At 43.1% G+C, this 16,179-nt stretch overlaps 1 protein-coding gene across 1 annotated transcript in view; it reads left to right on the top strand.

Annotated features, from left to right (window-relative positions):
- Window positions 1-10,398, top strand: part of tmem121 (transmembrane protein 121) — a 52,095-nt gene extending 41,697 nt beyond the window's left edge. Inside the window, exon 2 of the mRNA XM_004083426.4 lies at window positions 7,618-10,398. Coding sequence (XP_004083474.1) covers window positions 8,423-9,367 — 945 coding nt within the window. The 5' untranslated portion in view covers window positions 7,618-8,422 and the 3' untranslated portion in view covers window positions 9,368-10,398. The remainder of the gene's footprint in view (window positions 1-7,617) is intronic.
- Window positions 10,399-16,179: the final 5,781 nt, after the last annotated feature.

The following is a 16,179-nucleotide window of genomic DNA, read 5'->3' as shown; positions in this document are numbered from 1 at the left end:
ACTGAAATAAGTTTTCAGAAAATCTTCACTTCCTTGGTGAACTTCTTTCATCAATTCTTACCTTCTAAGAGGAACAGTGTTGGACCATAATTTCAAAAAAATTTAAAGTTTTGGAAAAAAGTTTCATGAATGGAGGCTGCAAATGGTTCTAAATGCAGGAGAATTAAGACCATACCCAAACAACAACTGACAACAAAAAAAAGTTTAGGCCAGGACCAAGAAAACTTCTTCTTCTTACTGCCTTTTACGCCTTGAGACGCTTAGGGCAGCAACGAAATCTTTCCACTTCTGACGGTCGCGGGCCAGGAACAAGAAAACTGACAAGGGACAAACACATGACTAAGTCTGGTAATGAACTGAACTAAGGACAAAAAGGGAAAAATATCCACCATGTTGATGGCTTACTAATCAATTGGTAAATGCAATTTTGAACAATATAATTCCAGACTGAACATTTTTTAAGCATCAAAAATGCTTATTTGGTTGAAAAGCTGACAAGAGAAAATAGCCATTTTATCCATTTTCTCTTAAAACCTTTGGGTATTTCAAACTTTAAACTCTGACCAGTTTCATATATTAATGGACGTCCTCTTCTGTGTAAAGCATACAGAACTTTGCTTCTCAATCAGCGGCTTAAATAACACTTGTTAGGTTCACCAGAGACCTTTAAGATCAGATTTAAATGTAAATTGATTGCTCAGGTTTTGCTTTAAGCAAATGATTCACAAGGGAAATAAATCCTTTAAATCATTTTCATAAAATTAAAACATAAAGCATTACGCTTATTTTATGTTCCTGAGTGAACCAAATAGAGGTCTTCACAATGAGGAATGCTTTAATATGTAAAACCTTTATGAATAACCCAATCATGGCCCAGTAATTTAGGAAAATATTCCATTCTACCTTGGAGGCTAATAATTTTGACCTTAATTGTAGATGTGCTTAGATGTCCAACTTATCACTATAGTAATCTGTTGCGTGCTGCAGATATACCCTTTGAAAAATGTATGGCAGACAAAGCTAAGTGGTGTGCAGGAAGCTGAGTCTGGTGGTTTTCATATGCTGTGAAAATGTGCTGATCCCCCGAGAGACGCCACATAACTGTTGGACTGTTACGGCGATCAGTCCCAGTAAAGAACGCCAGGAAGACTTCAACATGCGTTCAGGGATCAGGGGATATGATACATTAGCGACCTTTTGTCAAAACCGGACACATCAGCATGTGACACTGCTGTTAAATATAGGAAGTGTAGGGGGGGGGACTGAGGATTGCAATACCATCAGAAATCTCTCAAGCATGATGAGCTAAAGTTTCCAAAAGCCGACACACATTTGCAGAGTGTGTGTGTGTTCAGGTTTGTGTGAGTGTGCAGCATTTGTTCAGGTGAGCTGAGCTGATCGGTACTCTGTGTTCTGAGGAAACTCTTAGCAATCTGCCACCACCACCGAAATCCACCAAGCACTGACTCTACGATAACACAAAGGACAGTGCGAAACACCTGCTGAGATGATGAAGATGGCTGGCAGCCAAGACAACATACGGTATCCATTCTGGCACTAATGAAGACAGCCCGACATAAATATCGGACAAAACGGCCCACTCTGGAGACCTGTACTGTCCCACTGCAGTGCTGACATTGATGTAAGCTTTTTATTGATGGAAGATTTTTTTTTTGTGGAGAAAAAACAACTCTGGAATGTGAAAAATTACATATAATTCTTTAAACTAGGGCTTTCTACAGGCGTAAACATCTCCCTGCCTTTGAAGCCTTCAGGTGACAGAGCATACAGTCCTCAGCAGCAGGATGAAATAAATTCCTGCTGTAAACAAATGCAAGCTTACAACCCACCTCAAGCTGTATGTTCTATCAGGATAATTCAAACAACTTGTGGTGCTGGAAAAATTGGTCTTTTGGGCCTTGAAAGATTGTCTGTGTCAAAATGCACAAACATCAGTTGACTGGAAACTCAGTTAATTAAGTTGAGCCAGTGATTGAAGGGAAAATCTTTTTATGTTCATGCTCAAAAGCAGCACCTGGAAGCAGCTTCATTTCGATAATGTTTGACGTTGCTTTGAGCTTCTTCCAAAATTCCCTGCGCCAGCCAACGGTACCTCCAGATCTGCTGCTGACTGTCTCGGGAAATTACTCAAACTGGGCTCCATACATCCCCTGTTTATGTAAGAAGTCACAAAAGAAAGATAGAAGTGGAGCGGCGACACAATTTGCTGGCCACACTTTGACCTCAGTTTGATACATGTGGGGGCCTGCAGCCAGTCGGGAGGCCAACTGTTAAAATAACTCCCTGACAAGGAAGCTCTGGCTTTTTAGAGAGATAATAGCCTGGACCGTAGACACAATAATAGCCTCCCTCCGTGAAGAAATGTTGTTCTGCCAGTTCATAGCCCTCTGTGTTGCCTATTTTTACTGTGCCATAATTAATACTCTGTAATTGAAGTCTGTCAGAAGAGTAAGCTCATATGCAGCACTGTACTCAAAGGCCCTATGCACTTATCAAAGGGAAAATTTTAAATGTCAACAGTGATGGTTGTCCATTTGGAATGCAGTGTACATTTCTTTCCACATTTTTTTTAATTGGGTGTTAACTGAGGCTCCATGCATACAGCAAAACAAAACATGCTACTGTTACAGAAAGACACATCCTGTTAATAATAAGCCAATCTGGGGTTTAATCTTTCATCAAAATTCATCAGCTTCCTGCTGTGAAATTCACACCACCAGTGGCATCTCGGGATCCATGTTTCCAAGTTTGAAGGAAAAAAAAAAACAACAGGGGCTCAAAACATCCAATTTAGCACGCCCATATTAGCACTCCAGCTGTAATCCATTCATTAGGGAAACAATCTCCGTCTTTTTTGATAATTAATGCCATTTTGGGTGGTGATGTAATGTGTTGCATGTGGGAAAGTAGGCCTCCGTACAGTATGCTAATGATCCACAGCATTCTACTAATCAGTCAATTAATCACCATTTTATGAATTTAATCTCTACTTCAGCGCTGTTCTACATAATGGGTTTTAAATACTGAAATCCATGGTTGGATTACAACTCCATCATTTGGGATTTCCACTGACAGTCTCCTCATTTAAGGGCTATTAAGAATTTTTCTTCTTTATCGAACACATATGTTGAAATGCTCGGATGTCTGGTATTTTATCCTGTGAATCATGGGCTGCTGTAAAAAATAATAATGTTAAATTGTTTATGTTTTTTAAAAGGAAAACTAGCTGTACTAAAAACTGGATAACCTTTCAATACCAATTCCATTTTCACGTCCAAAGGTTTGAAAACAACCTCATGTTTATTTATTGGAAACTTATTTCTCTCACATCTTGAGCTCAGGTTGTTCTAAACGAAGAGAAATAGAATCCCTCTAGTAATAAAACAATTTATAGAGGTGGCTCATTTGGGTTACATGTTTGGACTGATTTGAGCGAACAGCACTATGAAGCCAATCAATGCGACTAAAAGGGTTCCAATTGTTCGACTCAACTATTCTGAAAGTGGTAAAAAAAAAAGAAGAATTAAGCTCTGACCTTCAGTTGTTTTGCAGCATCGACGATGAATTCAAGCTTGTGAAATTTGTTCCTTCTGTTTTTGTTGCGCACAACATGTCAGGATTTGAAAACCTGCAGTTAGAGAATTAAAATAAAAGGAAAAATATATATATACCATTAACCAGGGAGGTTTTAATTGTAGTCTGTGTTTCTTATTGAAGAAAAATGGCAAATTGGGATGAAAAATGTTTCATTTAAACTCTTCTAAGCTTGTCTATCAGTGGTGCAGATGGGTATGTTTGCCATCCATTTTGTTTTCAGAAGGTTTACAAAACTATGTCCCAACAATCTGGAAATTTTCTCTGACCTCAGAAAGATTTATCATGAGTGGAATGCATTCATAGCAGCTGACAATCTCTTCTCAGAGAGGATGTCCCAGAAAGCTCATTCCAAGGTCAAACATTCCCAAACTCAAAGAAAATTAAGAAAAATGTTAAAGTGCGTGTTTTGTTAAAGAGTTGTCAGGAAAAGAACAAATGGTGATATATACCTGGCTATTCCTTTCACTTTCGGCTTCTCCCATCAGGGGTCGCCTCAGTGAAACAACCCTCCCTCGAAGACGAGTCGCATGGGTAACTTGGCAATGTTTTTACGCCTGATACCCTTCCTGACACAACCTTCTCAATCCAACCGGGCTTGGGACCGGCACAGCAGCGGAGAAGGGAACAGGGAGCAGCCCGGATTTGAACCCTGGTTTCACGGACGGAAGGCGCTGCAAACATATGACAGAGTTTTAGGGCCAGTTTACAACTTTAGAGCCAGTTTATAACAAACTTTTTTTTTAATTATGACTTTTAAGTTGTCCATTTACAAGAAAAAAAGTCATAACTATTAAATTACGAGATTTTAAGACTTAAAATCTCATAGGTTTCAAAAACAAAGAGATTCTGAACCTTTTGCCGACTCAAAATCAGATTATTGTCAGTGGAGCCGTCTTCCCGGGGGTTCGGTGTCGGTAAAACTGAGTTTTATACGGAAAATAAGGAGCTCAGAGACACGTTTGGGTGTAGAGGACCGCTGCAGCCTTTATTCTCCTTTTCATTCACAAACCCTGAAGTTCATTTGTCACCTTACGTCATGAACCTGTCATCCGAACACCAATGTGGATGTAAACAGTTACATACGCCCCCTCCTCCAAATGAAATGTCCCGTTTTAACACAAAACAATAAAGAGGAATGAAAATAGTCTGTTATATTAGCATTAGAACATTGAAAATGCCAAAAAAATGCTGCTCCTCCTCCTTAGACGGAAGCGTCACACAAATGTAGAGATCTCGTCTTTGGTGGAGGAAGAAAGGATTCAGGTGAACAGCTGCAGGGACACCGACGGCTTCATCAAATTGGGCTGCAGATATCCTGCAAACCAACCATCAATAAATAAATCATTAATAAATCGTAAATCAAGCAACTGAGCTTCCAAACATTTGGAACAATATCAATAAACATTCAACTCACCTGTTCAATTGAGTTTAGTCGGTCTGCTCTGCTGCTGTGTGGCGTTTAATTCCTGCTGCACTGTATGCTCACTTCAACTTTAATCTTGTAAAGATTAAAAATTGTAAATTTAGTAAAGTAAAGTTTTTTTCTCATAAATTTACGAGATTTTTTCTCGAAAATGTACAACTTAAAATCTTGTAATTTTTTTTTTTAGTGGCCCTAAAACTCTGTCATAGAAACATGTAGCAAAGACTTAGAAAAAAAAAAATTGTCATTAAATAAGGACTTCATCATGCTGGGTATGGTGGTGGAAGGGTAATGATTTGGACCTGTTTAGCAGGCAGAAGATATTAGCATCATGTAGCTTTGAGCCAGATAGGAAATCTTGTCAAAACAGAAAATATTCTTCTTCTTAAAAAATAGGACCTCAACCACAACCATTTCTCCAGTTGAAGCCCATCCAGGCCTCCACTGTCCCTCCTTTCTCTGTTAAACTGGTAAACATAATCCCAAATGATTTTCAAAATATCATGAACAACCAGCCGGAATAAGACTTCAGGATTATTGCAGTTTATAAAAAACAAACAGAAATCTTGTTAAACCCCATGACAACTCATTTGGATTACAAACTCAAAAACAAAGCAGAGCAACAGTTTTGACCAGCAATCGTGTTTATGTCATCAAAAGTCTTTTTGTTTCCACGGTGAAAATGTCAAAATGTCATCCTGAAATAAAGAAATACTCAGTCATGCTATTTTAAGTCAGATCTTCTTTATATATGTCCTCCATCATCAGAAAAATGCTACAAAAACAACTTAAAAACACCAAAAATATTATTTTAAAGCTCTGTCCAAAACTGGATCTTGCAAGACAAAAATGAACCAAACAGCTAAAATAAGATTCTAACAGTCTTTGACCAGACAGACTGTAGAGTTTTACAGAGAAAATTACTTGTTGTATTCAATTCTGATCAAAACGTCTATTGAATTACCCAAATTACTTTCTTCGATGTCTAAATTACAAAGTGACTTGCTTTAGCCAGACGTTTGTTTTTAGGCCTGCTGCCAGGGCTTTTTATGTTGCAGCTCATGTCTTGATTTGAAAGGTACCTGAGCTGACAGAAACACAAATGGGATTAAAACGTGTTCAGCCTGAAGGATCGAGTGACAGCAGGAGCGAACGGAGCAGAAGAGAGACGCAGGAAAGAATCTGCTTTCCCACAAATTTAACTGGAGAGAAGAAACTTCTGCTCCTTGAATACATTTAACCTTTTCTCACCAACCCTCCCCTTTTTATTTATGCTAATATTTAAACATGCTGTTTTAATTATTTACAAGGCCTGTGCAAAAGGTGGGCTCCTGCTGGGCATTTGACCATCTGGCAAAAGTCCACTTATTCATTTATGAATTTTGATTTTTTTAAATTCCCTTCAGTGTCCTTAAAGACCCACTCCAGTTAAAATTGTGTCCTTTTGGTATTCTTAATGTGTAGAATTTTTCTAACGATAGAGGGCATAAAGAATATTAAGCTTAAACTTGCAATTCTGACTATTTCTTTTTTAAATTGTTGATGCCATTGGAAAAAGCTTGTAGGTGGGACATACAATGGCAAGCCACAAGTTCCCTGCTCCACTCCATTCTGATGCACCCACTTGCACACAAATAGATCTTCATTTTCTTCAGACGAACTGGCCTCTGGCTCAAAACTACGGCTGGATAGCTCCAATACTGCTCGCTATTTTGTTGCACCGCTAATGTTAAATGAGTGCAAATAAAGGGATGATGGGAAATGAGGACTGGCTTACTCCGTTCCAACTGTGCCGCCCACAATTCAGAGGAAAATTTTGGATGAACTGCTTCCACTTTGCAGAAACTATGCCCTAGAAAACGAAAGTTTAAGTGATTTCAACTAAAAATGGCATAATCATAATGAAAAGACCACTAAAAACTCTTTAAAATAGATCAAAAGAAGACAGAAAATTATCCTATTATTAATAAAAAATGGATAAAAAAGGTTTTTTTTAAGAAAATTAATAGGGATTGTTTAATGAATAATAACAATATTTTACTTTAAGTCTTATTTTTTTTGCAATCCTAATTTCTCGCTTTTATTTTAAAACTTTCTCCCGACTGACTCAGAATCTGTTCAGGAAATTGACACTTTTTGTTTCATTTCCTCTTCAGCTTAGGGGGAGATAGGCTGCAGCACTTCTTCTACTCTCGGATTCTTTGAAACTGAGTCCTGCAAGTTTTTGTAATAAATCGTCTATTACTTTAAGAGCCAAATTCAAACTGCAGTGCATTAAGCTGAGTACATTAAGTTTGCCGCGGGAGCGTTTTGAGCCACGCATTGAGATATCACATGATGGTCCACAGCGATGGAGATGTAATGACATCCTGAGGTAGTCGTACTCGTGCCGTATGCTCTGTCCCATCAAAAGAGGAGCAGGCCACATTTGAGCCAAGCTGACGCAAAAACTTGGCTCCTTATATGTGGAGAGCTATTGGCAATGAAACTGTGTTATATGGCCCAGTAGTGCTGACAGGTTTCTTTCTTTTTTCTCCCCCCTCCATCCCTTTTCCTCTTTATTTATCCCTCCTCAGGCTGTGGAGAGGCTGGCATGTGGCAGGAGGAGGTGGAAGGGATGGATCCTCAGTCCAGAGTAAGAGCCTCCCCCCGAGGAAGCCACCATCAGACGCAAGGCCTCACAGGCCGTTGACCCGCTGTCTCTGTGATTTATGGCGGCAAGGGGCCCCTGGCCACTGCAGACTCCTCTCCCTTCTCTCCTCTGTTTCTCGACACACACGCTGCAGGACTGTGAGGAGACGCACACACTGCGCCATCGTCAATGGGAGCATCCTGAGAGGGATTCCGCGCGTATGCTGAACTGCAGTCCCGGCATCTCCACATTCTACTCTGACTCATCCAAAAATAAACGTCTCCATAAACGTTCCCACACTCCCACACCCTGTCCCACCACCCCATCACAAGTGCATTAAAGCAAGCTTGCTTTTAGAGCATTCTCCATTTGACTGTGTGGATTACAATCAGTCATGGTGTGTCGAGTGTAGAGCTCTCGTGTAGCTGCTGCTGAGAGGCAGAGCTCGATCAATGGAAGTGTGCTAAGTGATGAGATGATGCTCCTTTTTTCACGTGGCCTGAAAGAAATCAGCAGCCAGCATCTGCACGCACATGGCTTTGCCTCTACAACACGTTAGTCCTCCTCTCTGAGCGATAAGGCCTCTGACTACAGATGTTATTTTGATTTTGGATGGACAGTCGCACCCTTAAAAACTCTCAAACAACTTTTTCTTGTACCTGGAAATTTTGAAATACATAATTTCTACTCGGTTTTTGGTGTTGTTTCAAGCTGTGACCTAAGAGTGAGAGCCTGGAGGTTCCCTCGCCATGGTGTTGCCACCCCCAGACAAACGCCACGTGTGCCTGACCACCATTGTCATCATGACCAGCATGGCCTTCATGGATGCCTACCTGGTGGAGCAAAACCAGGGTCCGAGGAAGATCGGTGTGTGTATCATCGTGCTTGTGGGGGACGTTTGTTTCCTCATCGTGCTGCGGTACGTGGCAGTGTGGGTGGGAGCGGAGGTGCGCACAGCTCGGAGAGGATACGCCATGATCCTATGGTTTTTGTACATCTTTGTCTTGGAGATCAAGCTGTACTTCGTCTTCCAGAATTGCAAAGCTGACAGGAAAAGTCTGGAGACCGTGGCACGAAAAGCTCTGACATTGTTACTATCGGTGTGCGTACCGGGGTTGTACTTAGTTTTAGTAGCGCTGGATAGTATGGAGTACGTAAGAACTTTTAGGAAGAAGGAAGACATGAGAAGTCGTTTGTTCTGGGTGGCCCTGGACCTGCTGGACTTACTGGACATCCAAGCCAACCTGTGGGAACCCCAACGAACGGGCCTGCCCATTTGGGCAGAGGGCCTGATGTTCTTTTACTGCTACATCCTGCTGCTCATCCTGCCCTGTGTTTCCCTCAGTGAAATCAGCATGCAGGGGGAGCACATGTCCCCTCAGAAGATGATGCTGTACCCGGTCCTTAGCCTGGTCACCATAAACGTGGTCACCATTCTCATCCGTGGAGTGAACATGGTGTTGTTTCAGGACAGCCGCGTATCCACCATCTTTGTCGGCAAGAACGTGGTTGCAATCGCGACCAAGGCGTCCACCTTTTTAGAGTACCGCAAGCAGGTGAAGGAGTTCCCCCATCCGCAGAACGCGATGGCCCTAGAGCTGCAGCAGAACTCTGTCAGCCACACTCAGCCACTGCCCAACGCCACCAGTTTGCCACATGAACCCTCGCCTGCGCAGGACGTTATTGACACATGACCGTGACACGTAGGAGGATAAGGAAAAGCCCAGTCAGCTGCATGACAGGAGGACATTCTGTTCTGGAAAGGTTTATGTGAACTTCTGTGAAACCACAGAAGACATTTTTAGCATCACCTGCCTGTCAGAAAACGCTGTAAACCTGCAGCTGACTCTGAGGCTCAAAAGTCCAATCCAAGATTTTTAACTTTGCCGTTTTAATTGTTTCAGCTGTTTTAAAGGTTCAGACTTTACAAAGAGACAATCCTGAAACTGTGAAGCCCAGTGACATTTTGTTGTGTAAAATGAAAAGTTGGTTCCCCTTCAGTGAGTAACTTGTATTTTTTAAAGGTCACTTTTTTGACAGTGCTCCTGTGGCATTTCCTTTGAATTCCAGCGCCAAAAGACATACCAGTCAGCGTGAAGCAATGATGAAGGGGCACTGCAGGGATCCCCGCTCAGATGCCTGACTCTTGTCACTCTCTAGTGACAAGATCAGTCATTATGTCTGCTCTCCGCACTGGGCAGCATCCGTTTGTAGCTTCTAGGTTTTTGTTCTGCTGAGAAAGGAGCTCTGCTGAAAGCTGCTGCCTCGGTCACCGCGAGGCTTTACAATCAAAGATCTGATGAAAGCAGCAGTGCACAGCACTATGCCGTCCACTGCCGGCATCTGGGCGAGTGTTTTACTGTTTGCTGGTGTGCGGGCTCCTGCTTCTACTGAAGCGTGTGTGCTTCAATTCATCGGTCCTTTCCAGTTGTTTTGGAGCAAATGCACCTGAAGGGTGTTGAGATCTGCAAAGGAGGGAAGAAATATGTAGATGTCAAAAACAAACCAAGACAATGTGATGAAGATGCTTTCTGTTTTTGTTTTCTGTACTGTACATTCCTCTAAACTAAAAAAGGAGAGATCAGATGATGACTCATGGAAGAAATAACAAAATAACATATATTAAAACATGGAAAAGCTTATTATTATTATTATTATTATTATTATTATTATTATGTACAGTCTTTACATGTCAAAGCAGACGTTTTAATAAAACTATGAATAAAAATAATTACTTATTCTCTTCTTTTCCATTTAGTTGACATCAAATAAAAAAATGCACTTATTGTTATTTTAAGGAATATTTGCCACATTTGTACAAACTAACACCAACAACACTGCAAAAACCTCTGTACCATGTCTCCTGTAGAATGCGTTCAGATTGCATAAATCTTCAATCAATGATCTTTGTTTTCATTCTATAACACTAGACTTACTTTTCTGCAAAGATTTGAACTTTGAGAGCTTAAAAAAGATAAAAGTGTGAAATTGTTCATGTCTGTTTGATAAAAGTGTGCAAAGTGTGCAGTAAAATGCATGTTTAGCATGTGGCGTTCCCACTGGACTGTTGCTTCCAGATACTAGTTTATGTCGGCCACCTACAGTAAGAAGAGGCTTGGTGCGAAATTTCAGTATCTTGCAGAGCTCCATTTTTGATATATGAAAGATTTACTGTCATGTCATTCCGGCCGGACACAAACCGCAGTTACAAATTTCTTTTCCATCATTAATTTTCAAACGGTTGGCACTTCTATGAATTAAAAGGGACACTATCCATTTGCTACTACCAAATCCAATTCGACCTGATTTAACTTTCAACGCACGTTTAATTGCTCCTCCTTGTGTACATAGAGCCCGACAATGGTCCTAAAAATGTGCATAGCTACACGTAAATGTGAGATTTAGAAAGTGGAAGCTAGGAATGGGCATTCACGCGCGTTTCCACAGACTTTTCATCGAAATTGGTCGCTTGAACGCACTTCACGTTGGTGTGAACTTAGCTCTAGCCCCCACAATAAATGAGAGAACACTGTATTTGGTGGGCTGCACGGTGGAGTAGTTGTTATCGCTTTTGCCTCACAACGAGAAGCCCCTGCTTTGAAACTCTGCCTTTCTGTGTAGAGTTTGCATGTTATCGTGCATGGGTGGGTTTTCTCCAGGGAGTCCAGTTTTCTACCACAGCCAAAATATATTCTTCATAAGTAAATTGGTATCTCTAAATTGTCCATAGGTGCATGTGAGTGGTAAGGATGTACCCCGCCTTTGCCCAACAGCAGCTGGGTTGGTTCCAGTGACCCTGTGACCCCAAAAGGGATACAGTGGGTTCTGAAATTATATAGATAGCTAATACAATTGGTTTCCTTTTGGGCTAAACAGCCCTTTTGATAAGTAAGCAATGGTCAAAACTCGCAATTTAAAGAGAAAGGAAAAACTAGACTCTGAAATTTAAAGTGCACTCCTCTTGACAGTTCTTTGTTTATTTGTAAAGCAAAAACTGGTCTAGAGACCCCTAAAAAATATTTGCTGTAAATTTTTAAGCTTTTATTTTTTTTGGTTCTTTGTTTTTAGCAGCTGTTCTTCCCTGATCCAGATTCATTCCTGACTCCCCAGATTAAGAGAGCGTGGTCACTGTTTGCTGCAGGTAAGGCACTCATGATTCATAAGTGCTTCTCACAACCCTCCTTCAAAAAAAAAAAAAAAAAAGAAGAAACAAGCAGAAATTCTCCTGCCGTTTTCCTGCAGCTCTCCATTCTGTCATTGAGGTCGCCACATTTGGAAAAAACAAAACCAAGCACGAAGTCATGTTTAAATATAGATATAAATGTATGAAGATTTTCTCAGTCTTTTATTTTTTCCCCCAATTCTCATTATCACCTGACTGTTTGCTGTGTTTGGCCATTAACATTAATCTTCTGAGAAGTGACTCCATATCAAATGTTATGCATAATAAAGCACCCACAGCTACATTGAGGATTTTGCCGTCAGAACTGAAAATTGAGAGGGGAACAAGAGAGGTCTGCAAGACAAAAAGGCACTTTTATGTCAGAGTATCTCAACTGATTTGAGCTTAAAAAAATACTTTTTTTTTTATCTCTAGTGACCTAAAAGCTATCAGTTAAAAAGAGCTAATTGCATACATATTAATAAATCAAGATTTGTTTTCAATGACTAATTCTAAAATCTTGAATTGGGATTATAGTTTCCATGATTTAGTGGTAAATCTGACTTTTTTAGGAGCAAAAATTATCAGATGCAGCTCAGGCGGACACAATGGTGGAGTCAGGGAGTGGCAGAATCAGAGTCTTTAATATAAGTTCAGGAGGCCATCCAAAAGAGGACTGAATCAGGAACAAATTGCTCTATGAACTCTGGAGAGATTAAGGCTGGATTGCTCACAGGGAAAGAAAGACAATCTGGCACTGGCTTGAGAAAAGAGCACTGCTTATATAGGGAAGACAATGAGGCACAGGTGGAGCACATTAGGGAGGAAGCAGATCACACAGCAGGAACTGGAAATGAAGACAGAAAAGACAGCCTTCAAAATAAAACAGGAAGTGACAGCCAGAGGGCTAACTAATCCTGACAGTACCCCCCCTCCCATGGCCGACCCCGTGCGGCCCAGACCCGTGAGAGGCGTGGAAATCCCGGATGAGCCGGGGGTCCATGATATGGCGGGAGGGAACCCAGGACCGTTCCTCAGGCCCATAGCCCTCCCAGTCCACCAAGTACTGGCAACCTCGGCCCCGACGCCGTACCGCCAGCAGGCGGCGGACAGTATATACAGGGCCTCCATCAAGTATCCTGGGGGGCGGAGGTGGTGCAGAGGGTGGAACCAGGGGGCTTTCCTTTACCGGTTTGATGTGGCTAACATGGAAGGTGGGATGAATCCGAGAAGACCTGGGTAAGCGGAGTCTGACAGCAGAGCGATTAATTATTTTCGATACTGGAAATGGTCCAATAAATCTCGGAGCCAGCTTACGACACTGCACTTTCAGCGGGAGGTCCCGGGATGAAAGCCACACCTTCTGCCCAGGCGAGTAAACCGGAGCCGGACGACGGCGGCGGTCTGTAGACTTTTTGTATGAGTGTGATGATTTCAACAGGGCTGCCCTCGCTCTGATCCACATGCCTTTACAACGACGCACCATAGCTGCCGCTGAAGGAACCGCAACTTCCTTTTCCAAGCTCTGAAACAGAGGAGGTTGGTAACCAAAAACCACCTGAAAGGGCGTCAGGCCAGTGGAGGCAGAGGGTAACGTGTTGTGGGCGTATTCCACCCAGGGAAGAGATCTGGACCAGGACGAGGGATTCTGCCCAGACAAGCATCGCAGTCCCGTTTCCAGATCCTGATTCACTCGCTCTGTCTGGCCATTGCTTTGGGGGTGGTAACCTGAGGTCAGGTTCGGCTCAGCACCTATCAGGACACAAAACGCCCTCCAGAATTGGGCAACAAATTGTGGGCCCCGGTCAGACAGAATGCTCTGAGGAAATCCAAAGTCTTTAAACAGATGGGTGGTGAGGAGTTCAGCAGTCTGTTTGGCAGTTGGAAGCTTGGGCAGGGCAAAAAATTTGGTCATTTTGGAGAATCTGTCAACCACTGTAAGAACCACAGTGTTACCTTGAGATTCAGGTAATCCGGTGACAAAATCCACAGAGATCTCTGACCAGGGACGCTGAGGAATAGGCAGGGGTTGAAGGAGTCCAGCTGGAGGGGCATTTGAGGATTTCTGTTGGGCACAGACAGAACATGCAGACACAAACTCGGACACATCTTTTTTCATATCTGGCCACCAGAACCTCTCTGTTACACGAAACAAGGTCCGTTTCACCCCTGGGTGACACGATAACAGGGAGGAGTGCCCCCACTGTAGTACTTCACTTCTCAACTCCGGAGGAACAAACAGCCGATTAGGGGGCAATGCTGCAGGACTGGCGATGGATCTGTTGGCAGACCTTACTTTGGATTCAATGCTCCATGTGAATGCTCCCAGAACTCTTTCAGGAGCCAAGATGACGGACTCATCCACAGGCAGGTCAGCAGAGGAATACATCCGCGACAGAGAATCCGGTTTTATGTTTTTGGATCCAGGTCTGTATGAAAGTATATAGTTGAATCTGGAGAAAAAGAAAGCCCACCTTGCTTGCCGGGGATTCAGACGTTTAGCTGTCCTTATGAATTCCAAATTCTTGTGATCGGTCCAGATAAGAACGGGATGGACTGCGCCCTCTAGCCAGTGCCTCCATTCTTCCAGTGCGACTTTGACTGCCAAGAGTTCGCGGTCCCCCACAGCATAGTTCCTTTCTGCAGAAGACAGCTTGCGAGAAAGGAAAGCACAAGGGTGAATTTTTCCGTCCTCACCCGACCTCTGGGAGAGGACAGCTCCTACACCAATATCGGAGGCATCCACTTCCACGATGAACTGTTTAGCTGGGTCCGGCAAGGTGAGGACGGGAGCTGTAGTGAAGGATGACTTTAAACGTTGGAAGGCGGCGTCAGCCGATGCAGACCACTGGAAAGTAGTTTTAGAAGAGGTTAGCGCATGAAGGGGAGCAGCCACCGAGCTAAAACCCTTGATGAACTTCCTATAGAAGTTTGCAAAGCCCAAGAATCGTTGGAGATCTTTCCTGGTGGTAGGGGTGGGCCACTTCAGCACACTATCCACCTTGGATGGGTCCATGGTCAGAGACCCCTGAGAAATGATGTAACCCAAGAAACTGACCTGGTCCTTATGGAACTCACACTTCTCCGCCTTCACATAGAGGTTGTTGTCAAGTAGTCGTGTGAGGACTTCTCTTACTGTGGAGACGTGTTCGTCCAGGCTGGGGGAAAAAACCAAGATATCGTCCAGATACACAAAAACCTTTTTATTTAACAGATCCCGGAGAACATCATTCACTAGAGATTGAAATACGGCGGGGGCATTTGTGAGGCCAAACGGCATGACCAGGTACTCATAATGTCCGATGGGGGTGTTGAAGGCCGTCTTCCACTCATCCCCCTTCCGTATTCTGATCAGGTGATAGGCATTCCGCAGGTCAAGTTTTGTGAATATTTTAGCACCCTGCAGAATGTCAAAGGCAGAGGAGACAAGGGGAAGAGGGTACCTGTTTTTGATGGTTATGTCATTTAGTTGAGTGTAATCTATACAAGGTCTCAGGGTCTTGTCCTTTTTCTCAACAAAAAAGAATCCTGCACCAGCAGGGGAAGAGGACGGCCGGATCAGCCCCGCCCGTAGCGAGGTCTTGATGTATTCTTCCATGGCAAGACGCTCAGAGATTGACAGGGAGAACAGCCGGCCTTTAGGAATGGGTGCCCCTGGGAGGAGGTCAATGGCGCAATCACCGTCTCTGTGGGGAGGTAAAGAGGTGGCATAACATTTATTAAACACATCCTTTAAGTCATGGTAGCACCGAGGAACGCCTTCCAGGTCTGGAGTGTCGTCAGGATTTAGGTTAGGGGACACAGGAAAACAGTCATTAAAGCAGCTTTTCCCCCAGGACTTCACAGTTCCCATGGACCAGTCTATGTGAGGGTTGTGCCTGAGAAGCCACGGGAACCCTAATATCAGAGGATGAGCTGTTGAGCGAAACAGGTGAAAGGTTATCAGTTCTGAATGTCCGTCAGGAAATGACAGAGTCACGGGAGGGGTCTTGTGCGTGATGTAGCAAAGCAATCTGCCGTCCAGTGCAGTGGCTGTGAGAGGTACTGACATCTCAACTTCCTTTATGTGTAGTTTGGAAGCTAGCTCATAGCTCATCAAGTTGGTGTCTGCTCCGGAATCTAGCAGCGCACCCTGAGCGGATGTGGAGGTGTCAGTGGTGAGCGTGACCTGCGTTAATTGTCTGGGTACAGAGATCCTGGACTGGGTTGCACTCACCATGACGGAGGAGGTGTTGGTGGAAACAGCTCCCCTGATAGGGCAGTTGGCGATCAGGTGTCCCAGCTGAGCACAGTAGAGGCAGCGACCCTCGCTGAAACGCCGTTGGCGTTCTGCTGGAGTTAGGC

Source organism: Oryzias latipes, chromosome 24 (genome assembly GCF_002234675.1).
Source record: "Oryzias latipes chromosome 24, ASM223467v1".
Classification (NCBI taxonomy): Eukaryota; Metazoa; Chordata; class Actinopteri; order Beloniformes; family Adrianichthyidae; genus Oryzias; species Oryzias latipes.
This window is presented reverse-complemented; position numbering and strand designations above follow the sequence as displayed.